This window comes from Trichoplax adhaerens, genomic scaffold (genome assembly GCF_000150275.1).
Source record: "Trichoplax adhaerens TRIADscaffold_10 genomic scaffold, whole genome shotgun sequence".
Taxonomy (NCBI): Eukaryota; Metazoa; Placozoa; class Uniplacotomia; order Trichoplacea; family Trichoplacidae; genus Trichoplax; species Trichoplax adhaerens.
The window spans coordinates 232,641-246,497 of NW_002060952.1; the positions used below are offsets into that span (position 1 = coordinate 232,641).

Consider the following 13,857-nt stretch of genomic DNA (forward strand, 5'->3'; position numbering starts at 1 on the left):
AGAGTATTTAGGTCTATTTATGTGTATATACTGTACTGTATACTAATCGATGTATATTTATAGATACAATATTTTGATTTATATATTCGCTAAATAAAGTAGATGAAATTATTTTCTACCGAATTATACTTCGAATTTATAGATAAAATCTCTCCTACTGGTGCTTTTTGATAGCGTATGCATTTACGTATACCAGAAAGACTTAATCAAAGCTATGTTGAATTAACGTTATAAAAGTCTACAATATCGCTAATGATGTAGCTAAATGTTTGTAAGACACGTTGATATTGTCCATTAGATATAAGCTTGTCAATTATTCAATATGGGAAATTTTAAATGTCACTGGGACACATTAATATATTTAGTGAGATATAAAGGTATTCAATAAGGCCGGTTTAAATCTTGACAAGATACGCTAACACATTTAGCTAGGCATTAACTTATCAGGTATTAAATAAGGCGGTTTAAACGTCGATAAGATTTATTAACACATTCAGTTAGGCATAAACTTATCATGTATTTAATATAGCCGGTTTATTTTATATTATATGAGTATATCCGTATGCGGTACTTATGAGATGTCGAGTTTAATAATACAGTATATCTATCTATAACGATTATTCTCATTATTGCTCTCAAGAAATGCGATTGGAGTAGAATTGAGCGAGCTGGATCGATTGCGGGTTTCGTCGTAAATACGCGTAAAAAAAGAAGAAAGTTGCACTACACTAGTCTACAGCATGGCTACAGTAGAGATCCAAGAGTTGCGGGAAATTTAAACTATCCTCTCCTGAAGGTGTACAGTAAATGTAAACATAGCACAACACGTCAACACTACTGCTGCACTGTATGCTGCACCCAGTACTGGGTGCAGCATACAGTACAGTACGATCATAACGGCTAGACGTGCAGTCCAGTTCCTAGTTACTGTAGTACCAGTACAGAACGGCCCGATATGGTACCGATCCGATACGGTCCGGTTGGGTGCGTTACGAGTGGTACGAGACCGATTTGAAAGCTGACCGTTAGAAGTATTAAGGAGTTCAAGTCACCTACTGTTCAAAAGCAGCATTTCAATGAACGACAGCAATCCAAGGAAGAAAATTCACATTTATTTGGCCAAGCTAAGTTAAAGAATTTGTAGTTGGAATCCTCAAGAATAAAACGACTATTAATTCAGTTGAGAAAGAAATTATTACTGTCATGGAAGCTTCAGACGTCGACGAATTACCCAGAATCAATAACGATAATAATACGGATCAAGTTGCAGCCAAGCTATCCGCCTTGAATTTAGGTCAGTGCTAATCACTACAGTTTATGAATCGATCGGTTATCGGTTTTAAATCACCGATTTCAATGCTGACCATTAAGAAGTTGAAATCGCTGCTGCTTGAAGCAGTATTTCAATCAACGATACTAGAGACAGTAGAGAAATTCTCCAGGGTCTCTCAACGACACCATTGGAAGACACAAAATTCGTTCATTGAGCCAAGCCAAATCAAACGATTTGCAGTGGTAGCTTATAATCTTCAAGCGTAACTTGGCTATTAATTGAGTGAAAGACTTCAGACGTAGACACACATTATCCAAAGTTAATAGCGATAATAATACTGATCAAATTACAGCCAAGTTAGCTACCATAAATTTAGCTAAGTCGAATCCCTGTAGTTTATAAATCTGTCGGTTGGGGGTTGCCAGGTAGTATGGGATTGTCCTCCTCTGCATGAACCGACTGTATGACTCGAATGCTGACGCTCTCCCTTGTGTCAGGTGGCAGGTTTCCACAGCAACTGCACATCTTTCTAGTCTCTAAACGAAACTAAGCAAACCTAAATTCGATTCAAAAGTCATCTCCTGTTTGGGCATACTTTCATTAAAGCAAATTTTACCTCCCAAATGATACCCTAACAATTTTAAAGATATTATTATCTTGCAGTAGGTAATTCGTTAGCCTTTGCAAATGATGATTTCTATAAGGTGCATGCATGCATTGTGTCTTTTCTTGAAATAGGAAATAATAAGGAAAATCAGCCAATCGACAAAGTGTTACAGGCTAAATTCAATAAACTCATTTCCAAAGGCAAAGAATTAATTAAAGAATATGATTATAAGACAGCATTAAAATTGTTCGAGAAAGCGAATTCAATCCAAAGTTCTGATAAATTGTACAGGAGAATACAGAGATTGAAGGTACGATATACACAACTGATCATGGAATGCAGCAAAATTTTTAGCTTGACTGTATCAGCTAAGAAATATTGATTGCACATTAGGAAGCAATTGCAGAAGATGACAACGAAAGTAATGATGCGGATGAAGTAGCAACATCCATTGATATTGGTAACGGCTGTATTCTAGAAAGAGAATTGTATAACCATTTATATGATTACCAGCGCGATGGAGTTGCTTGGCTATGGAGGATTTACAAAGATAAAGACGGCGGTATCTTAGCTGATGATATGGGGTAAGAAACGATCTACAAACTACAACTCTTCTATAATGATATATTTTAAATTATCTTTGTTTACGTTTCAATCCAATAATGTAAAGTGCATCTTTATTGCTGAGGTGGACATTTTTAGCAACTTTATGTAGCGTAATATAAATCTGAGTGATGACTGTTTTTCATTCGTTACGAGCAGTCTTGGAAAGACTCTCCAATCTATTACTTTTATAACAGCATTATCAAATGAAAAGAAAAGGGCAGCTATTATTATTGTTGTTCCATTATCATTAATGGAAAACTGGGAAGCTGAATTTAAAAAATGGTTGGTAGCATAATAACTTTAAAATTATGACATTTTAAACATTCAATACCCAATGTTAGCTTATAATTTTCACTCTTTAAATATGTTTTTAAAGATTATTGTTATTTTGAATTGAGAGTAGCTATAAATTTACAAGTTTTAATTCTCAATTATATAGGAATCCACAGATTAGGGTTGGTAAATTTCATGGTTCTAATAAGCAAGCTCGCGATATCACCAAAAATAACATTCAAAACAGGGGTGGTATATTGCTAACTACATACGGTAAAATTTTCATTATATTTCAGCTAGATGTAAAAATAATCTAGTTTAATGCCTAAATAAAGAATCTACTTTCTATAGATAAAGTAAATCTATTAAAGTTACAAATTTTATTCATGCGATTTTGAATACAAATATATATGTAATGCGTGCTATTAAAATCTGTCTATTAGGTTTGATTGCCGCATCTAATTCGCTCAGCAAGGACAAATATGGGCATGTTTTCGTTTGGGTAATTGTTACATCTACGTAATTTATTTATTAATTGAGAACTAATATAGGAATGTTAATTCAATTTAGTTTATTACTGAAACACAACCATATAATGTTGTTGTATTATCATTATGCTGTAATTACTGTTTCTGTCGTAAATTCTTTAAAATTCAATTGTAACATATCTCATTTATTCAGGACATATCTAAAATAACAGCTGGAAAAATTTTTCTGGATCATTTAGATTATATTACTACAGCTTATGAGGACTAACCATAAATGTAATGTCACATAATAATGTCATTTAATTAAAATTACAGGATGTTATTCTATTGGATGAAGGACATAAAATAAAAAATTCTACTAAAACTAGTAAAATGCTTCGTGAGATTCGATCGAGGCGTAGGATCGTTCTTACAGGAACTCCCATTCAAAATAATTTGAAGGTAGCCTAGAATACTATTGATTTTTAATTCATTGTTTCATTGCATTATTTTTAATTTTAAATTGTATAGTACTCCGAAAGTTACTAATAAAGTTTTCAATCGTAACGTAAAATTTCTACCTTGTGCGTACATTTAGTGTAGTAAATAGTTGTAGTTAAATAACTACATGAACTCTATGATTTCTTTCAGTGTAATTAAAAAATAGTATTATTACTGCATATATGCATACATATAATATTGCAGAACAGTATATGAGTATCAGGCTGTGATGGTAAATTAAACTTGGTATGCGGTAGTTGTTCGCACTTTTACTGCAATTCACTATCTGGACTCAACTTTTTTCGCGTAGGAATTGTGGTCGCTACTAGATTACGTTTGTCAAGGCAAATTATTAGGCAGCCTTAAAACTTTTCAAATGCAGTATGAAGCTCCCATCGTTCGCGTAAGTAATGATATTATTATAGAACCTCTTCACGGATGTCGTGGTAGCACCTCTAATCAAACTCTAGACCAATAACTTAATAAAGAGTATGTACAGTATAAATATTATTTTTGCATATTACAGGGTCGTGAGAAAGATGCAACTGACGATGAGCGCCATTTAGGTAACAGTATGTCTGAAAGTTTGCAGAAATTGATTAAGCCCTATATACTTCGCCGGACGAAAGCAATCATGAAAGCAAGAGAAAAACAGCCTACGAAACCAGACCATGCATTCCAGGACTCGTGTTCTAATCCTAGCCAGACTATTTGGTATACATTTCTTATATTCGATTGCTTATATGTATGCAATGGAATTTTATGACAATAATTGATCACCGTAGTCATTCCTTAATTCATTCCAGCTCAAGAGAGCCTCCTACTTTAATGAGGAAAAATGATTTCGTGATTTGGTTACCGTTAAGTAAAACACAAATAAAGATTTATAAAGACTTTTTGACGTTGGACCGCGTAAAAAACGTAACAGCTTAGGCGTAACCTAATTTTTGCCAGTGTTACATTGTACCTAAGGCAATGTAGTTTGTGCGAAATTTCATTAGATAATTTCTGTATTTCGCACTATTTTTGCAAATACAGCCTTTTCATGTTAACCGCTCTTTTAAGTCAATCTTTTTCTCCTTAATTGAAGGTTTTAATGTCTTCGCATTCTCCATTAACCGAATTAACAGTCTTAAAAAAGATTTGTGACCATCCACGTTTGCTATCGTCTCATGCCTGTTCGGAACTAGGGCTTGAAGAGTACGTAGATCTTTACCAGCCTCCACTGGATTAATTGCGTATTACACTATCGATCTAATTTTGATCTCGAATAGGGATGATGACGATGAAGTGGTAGAGTACAAAGATTTTGCTAGAAGCCTTCCCGCTATTAGAGTACTTTTGGAGGAAGCAGGAAAATTACAGCTTTTAGCAGATTTATTAGAAAATTTTGAAATAAATGGTCATCGGTGTTTAATCTTTAGCCAGTCGCGTAAGATGCTGAATATTATTCAAAAAGTTGTAACAGAGAGAGTGAGTTGCTGCCCTGATTATATCTTCTTTGACTTCTTATTCTTTAATGAAGTAATAAAAACCAATCCATTTCTTAGGGTTATAAGATGTTAAGAATTGACGGTACAGTTACTAAACCTGGTAGAAGAATGGAACTAGTGCAAGAATTTCAAACTAATTCTTCTTACCTATGCTTTTTACTAACGACTCAGGTTGAGGCATCATTCTGTAGAATGATTAGTATACTGTATTTATAATATTCTCTTAGAAGATTTTTCAGAAATTAATTTCTAAATGCATCGTTGGCCACAAGAAAATCGATTAAGTTATAGCTTATTTTATAAATACATGTTACAGGTGGGAGGCGTAGGTCTAAATCTAACTGCAGCAGACCGTGTGATAATCTGTACGTATGTGTATGCTGTAGATGTATTATTTCATTAATTTTAGTTAAAAAATGTTTTAGTTTTAAATTTTATTACGGTATTGTAATAGTTAGCATACAAGTAGCTTATGCTTAAAATTTTGGATACCAATTGTAACTTGATGATAGAATCATTTCAATTTTTTTTCAGTCGATCCAAGCTGGAACCCAGCGACTGACGCCCAAGCCGTAGATAGGTACTCTAGGATTTAGGCTGCATTATTTGCAATATTTAATTAAGTTAATGAAATTATATAACTTTAGAAGCAACGTTATATCAACTTCAAAGTATTTAATTAATTTAGAGTGTATCGAATCGGACAATCCCATAATGTAATAATATATCGCTTAATCACTTGTGGGACTGTGGAAGAGAAAATATATAGACGTCAAATCTTTAAATATTCAATCATAAATCAGACTACTGGTAGTACTAAAGATCCTTTTAGGTATTAAATACATAAATTCTTAGGTCTAGTTAGGTGTAAAATATTAACAAAGAATTTATATTTATAATATTATTATAATTATAGATACTTTAGCAAGCAAGAACTGTATGACATGTTTGCACTAGATTCTCCTCATGTATCAAATACTCAAGTACAGTTAGAAAAGATGCATGCATCAGAGAGAAAAACAGATCCTGATTTAGAAGCCCACATAAAATTTCTAAAAACTTTAGGTATGATCTCATACGGAGCGTACTCTATCTGAAACACTATCACGATTCATTATTAACAACTATCATTTATGCAGGCATCTTTGGAATAAGTGATCATGACCTAATGTTTAGCAAGGAAGAAAAAACTCGGTCTATGGTTGATGAAAGTAGTCAAGAATATATTAAAGCCAGGGTAATTAATATCATTTAAGGCTGGATTTGAAATTTCTCATTTTTTGAATATAGTCCATTTACCTTGTATATCCGTAGATCCAGAATGCTCAAAGAGCTATTACGGCAGAATCAGACATGGTCAAAAATACTGGTCTAGTGACTGCTTTAGGCATCACTTCCTTTCCATCTATTGTACCGAAATTTGGTCAGAGTGAAAAAAAATCTCAACAGAAATCTCGTACTGCTAAAGCTAGCAAGCAAATGGAATCTGTTAAGTTTTGCCTTCCAGATTCTGAATTATTTGTTCCGTCCAAGTCGGATAAAAAAAATAACACCATTCAACATATCCCGTCAGTTTCAAGAATATTAGAAAAAAAGAATATAACGATTAATAAAGTTATTTCTTCCGAGACACAATATAAATCTAAAAAGCTTGATTTACAAGATGTAGCATCAACTAATGTGCATGAAACGATAGAGGAAGACTATTCCGAAGCTATAACAAAAACGTTATCGGAAATTTCGTTAACTGATAATAAGAACATAAAACAAAACAGTGATGATAATGTTGTTGAAAATGGTAAGAAACTTATTACTTTAAAATTAATGTGGTCTCTGCTAAGTTTTTTATGAATAGATTTAGAGATAAATTATAAATTTTGATAATCATATTGGGCAGTTAGTGATTACTGTGACTATCACTGTCATTTTTGTTGTATATTTCGAGTTTTTGACATATACTAAAGGTTTCATATTTGCAGAGTATAAAGAAATGCACATGCATAACCCAGTTGAATCGGAATCAGAAGAAAGTATAGCATTACTAGAAACTAACTGTGGTAATGAAGATGACAGCGTAAGTCCTTGTAACAAAAGTCAAAAAGATTGTCGGAAAGAGGCAGCAACTGGAAGTAATTTTAATGAGAAACTCAGCTCTCCGTCCAATTTTGAGGATGTTACAAGAAAAACGAGCTTGATTCCAAAGACTTTGCTTAACAATGAACAGGAAATACCCATGAACCGATCTCATAATACGAAGGTGTCTGTAAATTCCTCCACATTATCAGTTGACAGCAATTCCAGTGGCAACGATAAATCTTCCTCCAGCGAATTCTTTGATTGCGAATGCAATAGTCCTGATTTAAAAGAAAGTGAGGTAGTATGGACCTTTAGTTTTACAAACTTTAACTCGATGAACATACTTACAGTAGTTAACTAATTATAGAAATCGTAAATCATTAATTTCCAATCCTCAGGTTTTAAACTACTCTAAAACTACTGCACAGAAATCAAATTCTTATTATAATGAAAGGTAGGAAACTCTATTTCTGGAATTATTAATTCTATTGTATAGAATAACCTTGTCTTCAGTATTACCATAAAACGAATTATTTATACTATTCGACAGTTCTACATACGTTTCAACACCCCTCTTTTTATTGATAATATAAATTTAGTGTATTATTGCCATTGTATCATATACTTTTATAACAATTTTTGTTCGTAGTTAAGACTATAACTATTTAATAAAAGATATTGCTATGTACTTATATGATAATCCAATACAAATAGAGAAAATAAGTGGTTCACATTGAGCGAAGCATGCGATAATCTACAATCAAACCATGAAGACCTTGAAGCTCAGTTGCAGCTATTGAAGGTTGCTAATGAAGTCGGTTTATCCATACGCAATGATAATGGAGGGAATTCTAGATAAACTCTTTCTTGTCAGACGATTTGTGGATTAAATAAGCCGAAAAGTTATATCGATAATTTATCCAAATTATCTGTTAACTACTGATTAATTTGATTGTACATAAATTTTTACTATAGAAAGTCATCAAGCTTAATGTATTTGCATATCTTTGTTTATTATATCGTACCGCATGGTTGCTGTTGAGGAGCTAACAAAATCGTAGCGCCATTATCATATGTTGATCGCAATTCAAATAGATAGTTTTATTGAATTTTAATATTAAAACCTATAAAGGGCATGGTTTACGAATTGTAATATAACTTACAGTATTATCCAATCTTTAATTATTGTAATAAACATGATTAAAATTATATAACAAATCATTACTAAATCTTGTATACGAGTATGTATAAAGTTTGTACTTTGCAAAATGCAGTGAACTCTCCGTTACCTATTTACATATCAGACCGAAATAACTGCATTTATAATTAATACATTAAAGCGACAGATAGTGCTGATGCTAAATCGAATAATAATAGTATTGGTAATTTACAATAAGAAAAGAAAAAATTGATAATAATCTTGTACTCCACATGCATTACTTGATCTGGTAAACTTGTTTTCTTAAATCTTCAGTTACTGTTCACTTGAGTTTTTTTAGCAATTTTCTTTCAATATAGTCGAAGTTTATATAAAAAGTGAGTTAGCCAATTGTATCTAGTTTACTTCATAGTTATTTAATAGTTATTTCACAGCAGAAGCAATTGATAACATCACAGCTCGGTACTTGACATGTGCATTGACAGCAGTTGGTATCGCTGCAGCCTGTACAGCATCCATCGCTGCACCCATCGCAACAGCCATCGCAACAGCCATCACAACAGCCATTGCAGCATCCTTGGCAACATCCCTGACAAGGATTTTGAGGAGTTCCGCAAGACTAATTTAAGATAAATTTTAACATTTGATTACTGTACTAAAAAAGCAACTGCTATAATAAGAAGCATTTATTGTTTTCTATCAGCCTGAAAGCGATAATTTTAATTTAAATTTACATACTTCTGGATTCGGGCAAAATAAATCAGCAACACCTTGTTTGCTAGGAAGTTTAAAATCACAAGTTTGGGCAAAACTCATAAAACAAGACGCGGCAGATGCACGACAACCAGTACAACATTGGAATGAGTCACAAAATTTATTACAATATCCTTTATCCTATGAAATAATTGAAACAGTTAATCTAGAATATAATCTAGTTGCATTCATATCTACGAGTACCACAAGTTACAAATGATACAAGCAATAGATACTGAGGTAAATAAGATTTTACAAATGGCGTACTTGCACAATTTTTCTCACGATTAAAGCTATAATTACTAGGAAGACCCATCCACCGACGGCAATGGCAACAATAACAGCTGTAGGAAATTGCTCTATCGCTGGTGACTGTAATAAAATGACAATTGATCTATTTAATCAATCCATATCAATTGCTATAGCAGTAAATATTTCCAATTAATCTTAAATCGCTACTATTTCTACTCTTATATGCGTATATAGAGCCTGAAAAGGAAAAGTTTAAAATATTGCACGTTTATGAGCGCAAAAATAATGAAGAATTCTAACGCTATCGCAAGACTTTATTCATATCCTATGATTAAGAGTACATGATGACTACATTAAGCCTTGACACATGCTCTATATTTGCAAAATTGTCGTTGTTAGCTAAAGTCTTCGTATATAGTATTAATCAGAGAATTGATTTCAGCTATCGATTCTGTAGTGCTATAATCCGTATCAATAACATACGTTTGAATATATTGCAATATAATTACTATCGGATGGCATCTACGTATGCATGCTATTGACGCAAGCATACATACTTTTATACTTCGAGATCTTAATGGCTATATAACATAAATATATGAGTATGTATAAGGTAGTTATTACTGAAATCCATACACTGTAGTAGATGAAAATGTAGTTAGTTAAACGTAGACGTATATGGATGGATGCAGTACAGTATACGGGTATGACGTTTTTAGTTACAAGCCTTCTAAATTGCTATCCTAGATTCTCATTCGTTTTATTCTGCACTGTTATTACATTTATCTGATTTAATAATAATAAAAGATGCCGTAAAGTTCTTTAATAAATAATTTTCTCCTTATTTATAATACTTACCAGCGTTACGATATCTCCTTGATTACTCATGCTTTTATTTTCGACATTGGAATTTGAAATTTGTAAACAAGTACTGTAGTTATACTTACCGAGTCTAAGTTTAATTATGACACTATACAGGTATACTTGATTATAAATATATGTACGTATAGTGACGATCAATACGATATAATATGATTACTAAAATAAGTAGAAAAACTAACTAGAAATTCTTATACATAAAGCTGGACGACTAAATTTGACAGATATTAGTAGGTGACTTATATTGATCAAATCGACTACAATACGTATACGTAAAGGAATGACAGTAGAGTATATCGTCATACAGTTCCACTCTCGATAGAAGTACTGCTTGTGCTCTATCCTGACTGTGAGCGCAATATTATTTTTACTAGTTAAATTTAATATACTGTCTGTTTAAATTGATGGCACTTATTTAAACCGTTACCATTACAACCGTAAAACCGATTGATGTAATGTAGTTCAGTGTTGTCCATAGTCCGACGTCCGTATCAAATATGCTTTGTGCGATACTGTCCCATACAGTACGTAGTTCTGGAGGTGTACACTAGAGACCCTCTAGAGAGAGGTCTACTATCATCCATGACTATGCATAAGTATCGTATCCGTACTATACAGTACATAGTACTGTATGTTTTCTATGTGACTGTACAGTACTATACTGTACAGTATGTTCCAGTATGAGTGTGTGGAACATCGAGGAAATGGGCATCTGAAAAGCGACCGACTGCCGGCTAGAACTTGCTGACTTATAAACGCCAACAAATACTATATATATATCTATCGATAGACGTAATATATATGTTATGGTTATACTTGTAATTTATTTTCTTCACCAAAAATGTAATATTTCAAAAAAACATCAAAACGTAAATCAAAACACAAACAACATAGAATCAAGGGCTATAGCGGTAAACACTAATGAGAATTTAACATTTTTATTACTTTCTAGTTATCATTTAAATAGTAAATAGTAATACCGAAAGTTTACACGAACATGATATGCATGAGGATAAAATATCATATATATTATCGACCACTATGATTTGCAGTTAATAACAAATACTGTCAGCAGCATACTGGTAACAACTTCTCCTATATTACTTTCTATACGTATATTCTATACTACAGCAATTATTATTAGAGAGCAAAATTGATACCGAATCGTATTCGTTGACCATGTTTATGCCATTTGAAATCAAATCAACTTTATTTGTACTATTGAAACTTTCGAATTATTGATTAAGTTGATTTGCACGTGCACATAGTATCGCACTAGTATACTGTACTATGTGATAAGTATGGTAGCACACGCATAAAAAAAGATAAAGATTTTATTACCCTTATAAATCACAGATTACTAAAAGTAATCAATGAATGATGCCAATTAAATGTTCATTGATTGTGGATCGTAAATTGATCTTTGCTCTTTTTACAGTGATTGTGGTGGTGCTAAACCAGTCATTTCTTCACTTAATTTCCATAATCTTTTGGCTGCTTCGTCATCAAGAGCATGAGGCTTCATCTGTACCGGTCTACAATTTTCAAAATATAGGCCAGTCATGCCATTAATTTCCTCAGAAACAGCAAGTTGAATGGTTGTTTGAGCGCCTTGTTTGGCTGATTTAAAAAACATCAAGGCCACTGGATATCCAACTAGCTTGGTGCATGGATTCATATGTCTAAAAATTTCAGTTCTCACCGACCCTGGATGTAATGTATTGACAAGGATACCATGTCCTTCGAGTCTTTTGGCAAGCTCTCGAGTGAAATAGACATTAGCCAACTTGCTTTGACAGTAGACGTTGAGGTAATTAAAATCTTTCTCATTTTGAATATCATCAAAATTAATGGATCGTATGAGTGAGTGGCCCCAAGACGCCACGACTACAATACGACTATTTTTACTTTCTTTAATTTTATCCAATACTAGATTGGTTAACAAAAAATGACCGAAATGATTGACACCCATAATCATTTCTAAACCATCTTCGGTTAATTGCCTTTCACATGCTACACCGGCATTATTAACTAAAATATCCAGACTTTTCTCATTTTTATTAATATCTTCAGCAAAACTTCGAATAGACTTAAACGATGCCAAATCTAAATGTTTGAACACAACGTTGTCATTGCCAGTGGCTTGACGAATGTCTTGAGCGGCACTTTCACCTTTTGTTTCGTTCCTACATGCGAGAATAACTCTAGCCCCTCTTTTAGCGAAATCGATCGCAGTTTCCTTGCCAATACCAGTGTTTCCTCCTGTAATGATGGTGACCTTGTTGTCTAATCGGACTTTACTGCGACAACTTCGAGCCCAAAGTACCCCAATGACGGCGTAGAGTAGACCCATACTAACAACGATGACAGCAGCACCAGCAAGCCAAGGTACTTCACTTAATAATTCAATCATCTCTTTCCAACTGTTGTCTTTCTTCTAACCAATGTATCCAAGTACAGCAATTGCCTCGTCCACTTGATGGAAAAGTATTCACTAAATCAATTGGAAAGTCAGCTTTGACTTGATACTCGATTCTCGTTTTGCGGCTACTGTTTTTCCTCGACGCCGGCACCGGTTATGCTTGGCTATTTTGCAACACTGACTAGCGTCTACCTACCTACTTGATTGCTGCTTTTTTATATAGAATTTGGTATGGCAGACGGCCTACGGATGTCCTACTCTATCGACGATTGAATTGAAGTTGGCATCTAGCAGATTGCCTAAAGGTCAAGGGTCAATGTGTACGTACAGTACAGGCAATCAACGTCCTGCGTCACCAGTACAGTACAGTATCGTATTTCTACAAGTCCATGATTGTACACTGTACACTGTACACTGTACAAGCTAAACAATAGATCCATGTCCTGTTACTGGCTGTTAGCACAATGATCCGTTGTTGACCTGATTGTATTGTCCAGTACAGTGTACAGTGCACAGTAGTCCCGACTGTACACTGTACAGTACAGGTATAGTACTGTACTGTACAGTACATTGTACAGTACAGTAGTGGAAGCGCGTGGATAAAATACTGTACATGGCATGAGTTAAAGGTGTATGGAACAGTATGCTGTACTGTACTGTACGTAATGATTTGTCCCACATCTGAGATGTTTCAGCATACGCACTGTAGTACTGAACATCAAGTCAAGATTGCAAGTCCAAGATTTTACAGTACACACGAGTGTACTGTACACTGTAGTGTACAGTACAATGTAGTGGAAATGCGTGTAAAATGGATGTCATAAATTTACGTGTCATTTGCACCATACGTAAACCATTTTATGCGACATCTCTTATAAACGGTCCAAACTGCAGAGATCGACCAAACTGTACACAACTAACTATGGATTGACACTTGACAGCATATCCAGTAGTGTACAATGTGGTGGAAATGCGTGTAAAATGGATGTCATCAACGTAGGTGTCATTTGCACCATACGTAAACCATTTTGTGCGACATCTTTTATAAACGGTCCAAACTGCAGAGATCGACCAAACTGTACACAACTAACTATGG

The 13,857-nt window shown here is 33.8% G+C and overlaps 3 protein-coding genes across 3 annotated transcripts; 1 reads left to right on the forward strand and 2 right to left on the reverse strand.

The window, feature by feature from the left end:
* Nucleotides 1-1,203: 1,203 nt before the first annotated feature.
* On the forward strand, nt 1,204-8,155 carry TRIADDRAFT_59182 (uncharacterized protein; the record flags this gene model as incomplete). The annotated part of the gene is made up of 19 exons (XM_002115186.1): nt 1,204-1,294; nt 2,012-2,190; nt 2,274-2,464; nt 2,926-3,032; nt 3,203-3,261; nt 3,563-3,688; nt 4,038-4,130; nt 4,254-4,472; nt 4,818-4,927; nt 5,002-5,200; nt 5,278-5,391; nt 5,537-5,585; nt 5,755-5,800; nt 6,137-6,285; nt 6,360-6,457; nt 6,535-7,018; nt 7,185-7,594; nt 7,695-7,750; nt 8,011-8,155. The coding sequence occupies 19 exons, from the start codon at nt 1,204-1,206 to the stop codon at nt 8,153-8,155; spliced, it is 2,925 nt and encodes a 974-aa protein (XP_002115222.1).
* Nucleotides 8,156-8,878: 723 nt separating this feature from the next.
* On the reverse strand, nt 8,879-10,348 carry TRIADDRAFT_59183 (uncharacterized protein; the record flags this gene model as incomplete). The annotated part of the gene is made up of 4 exons (XM_002115315.1): nt 8,879-9,031; nt 9,194-9,349; nt 9,476-9,580; nt 10,319-10,348. 4 exons carry the CDS (start codon nt 10,346-10,348, stop codon nt 8,879-8,881), a joined length of 444 nt encoding a protein of 147 aa, XP_002115351.1.
* Nucleotides 10,349-11,771: 1,423 nt separating this feature from the next.
* On the reverse strand, nt 11,772-12,692 carry TRIADDRAFT_28989 (uncharacterized protein; the record flags this gene model as incomplete). Its single annotated transcript, XM_002115316.1, has 1 exon — nt 11,772-12,692. One exon carries the CDS (start codon nt 12,690-12,692, stop codon nt 11,772-11,774), a length of 921 nt encoding a protein of 306 aa, XP_002115352.1.
* Between the last annotated feature and the right edge of the window lie 1,165 nt (nt 12,693-13,857).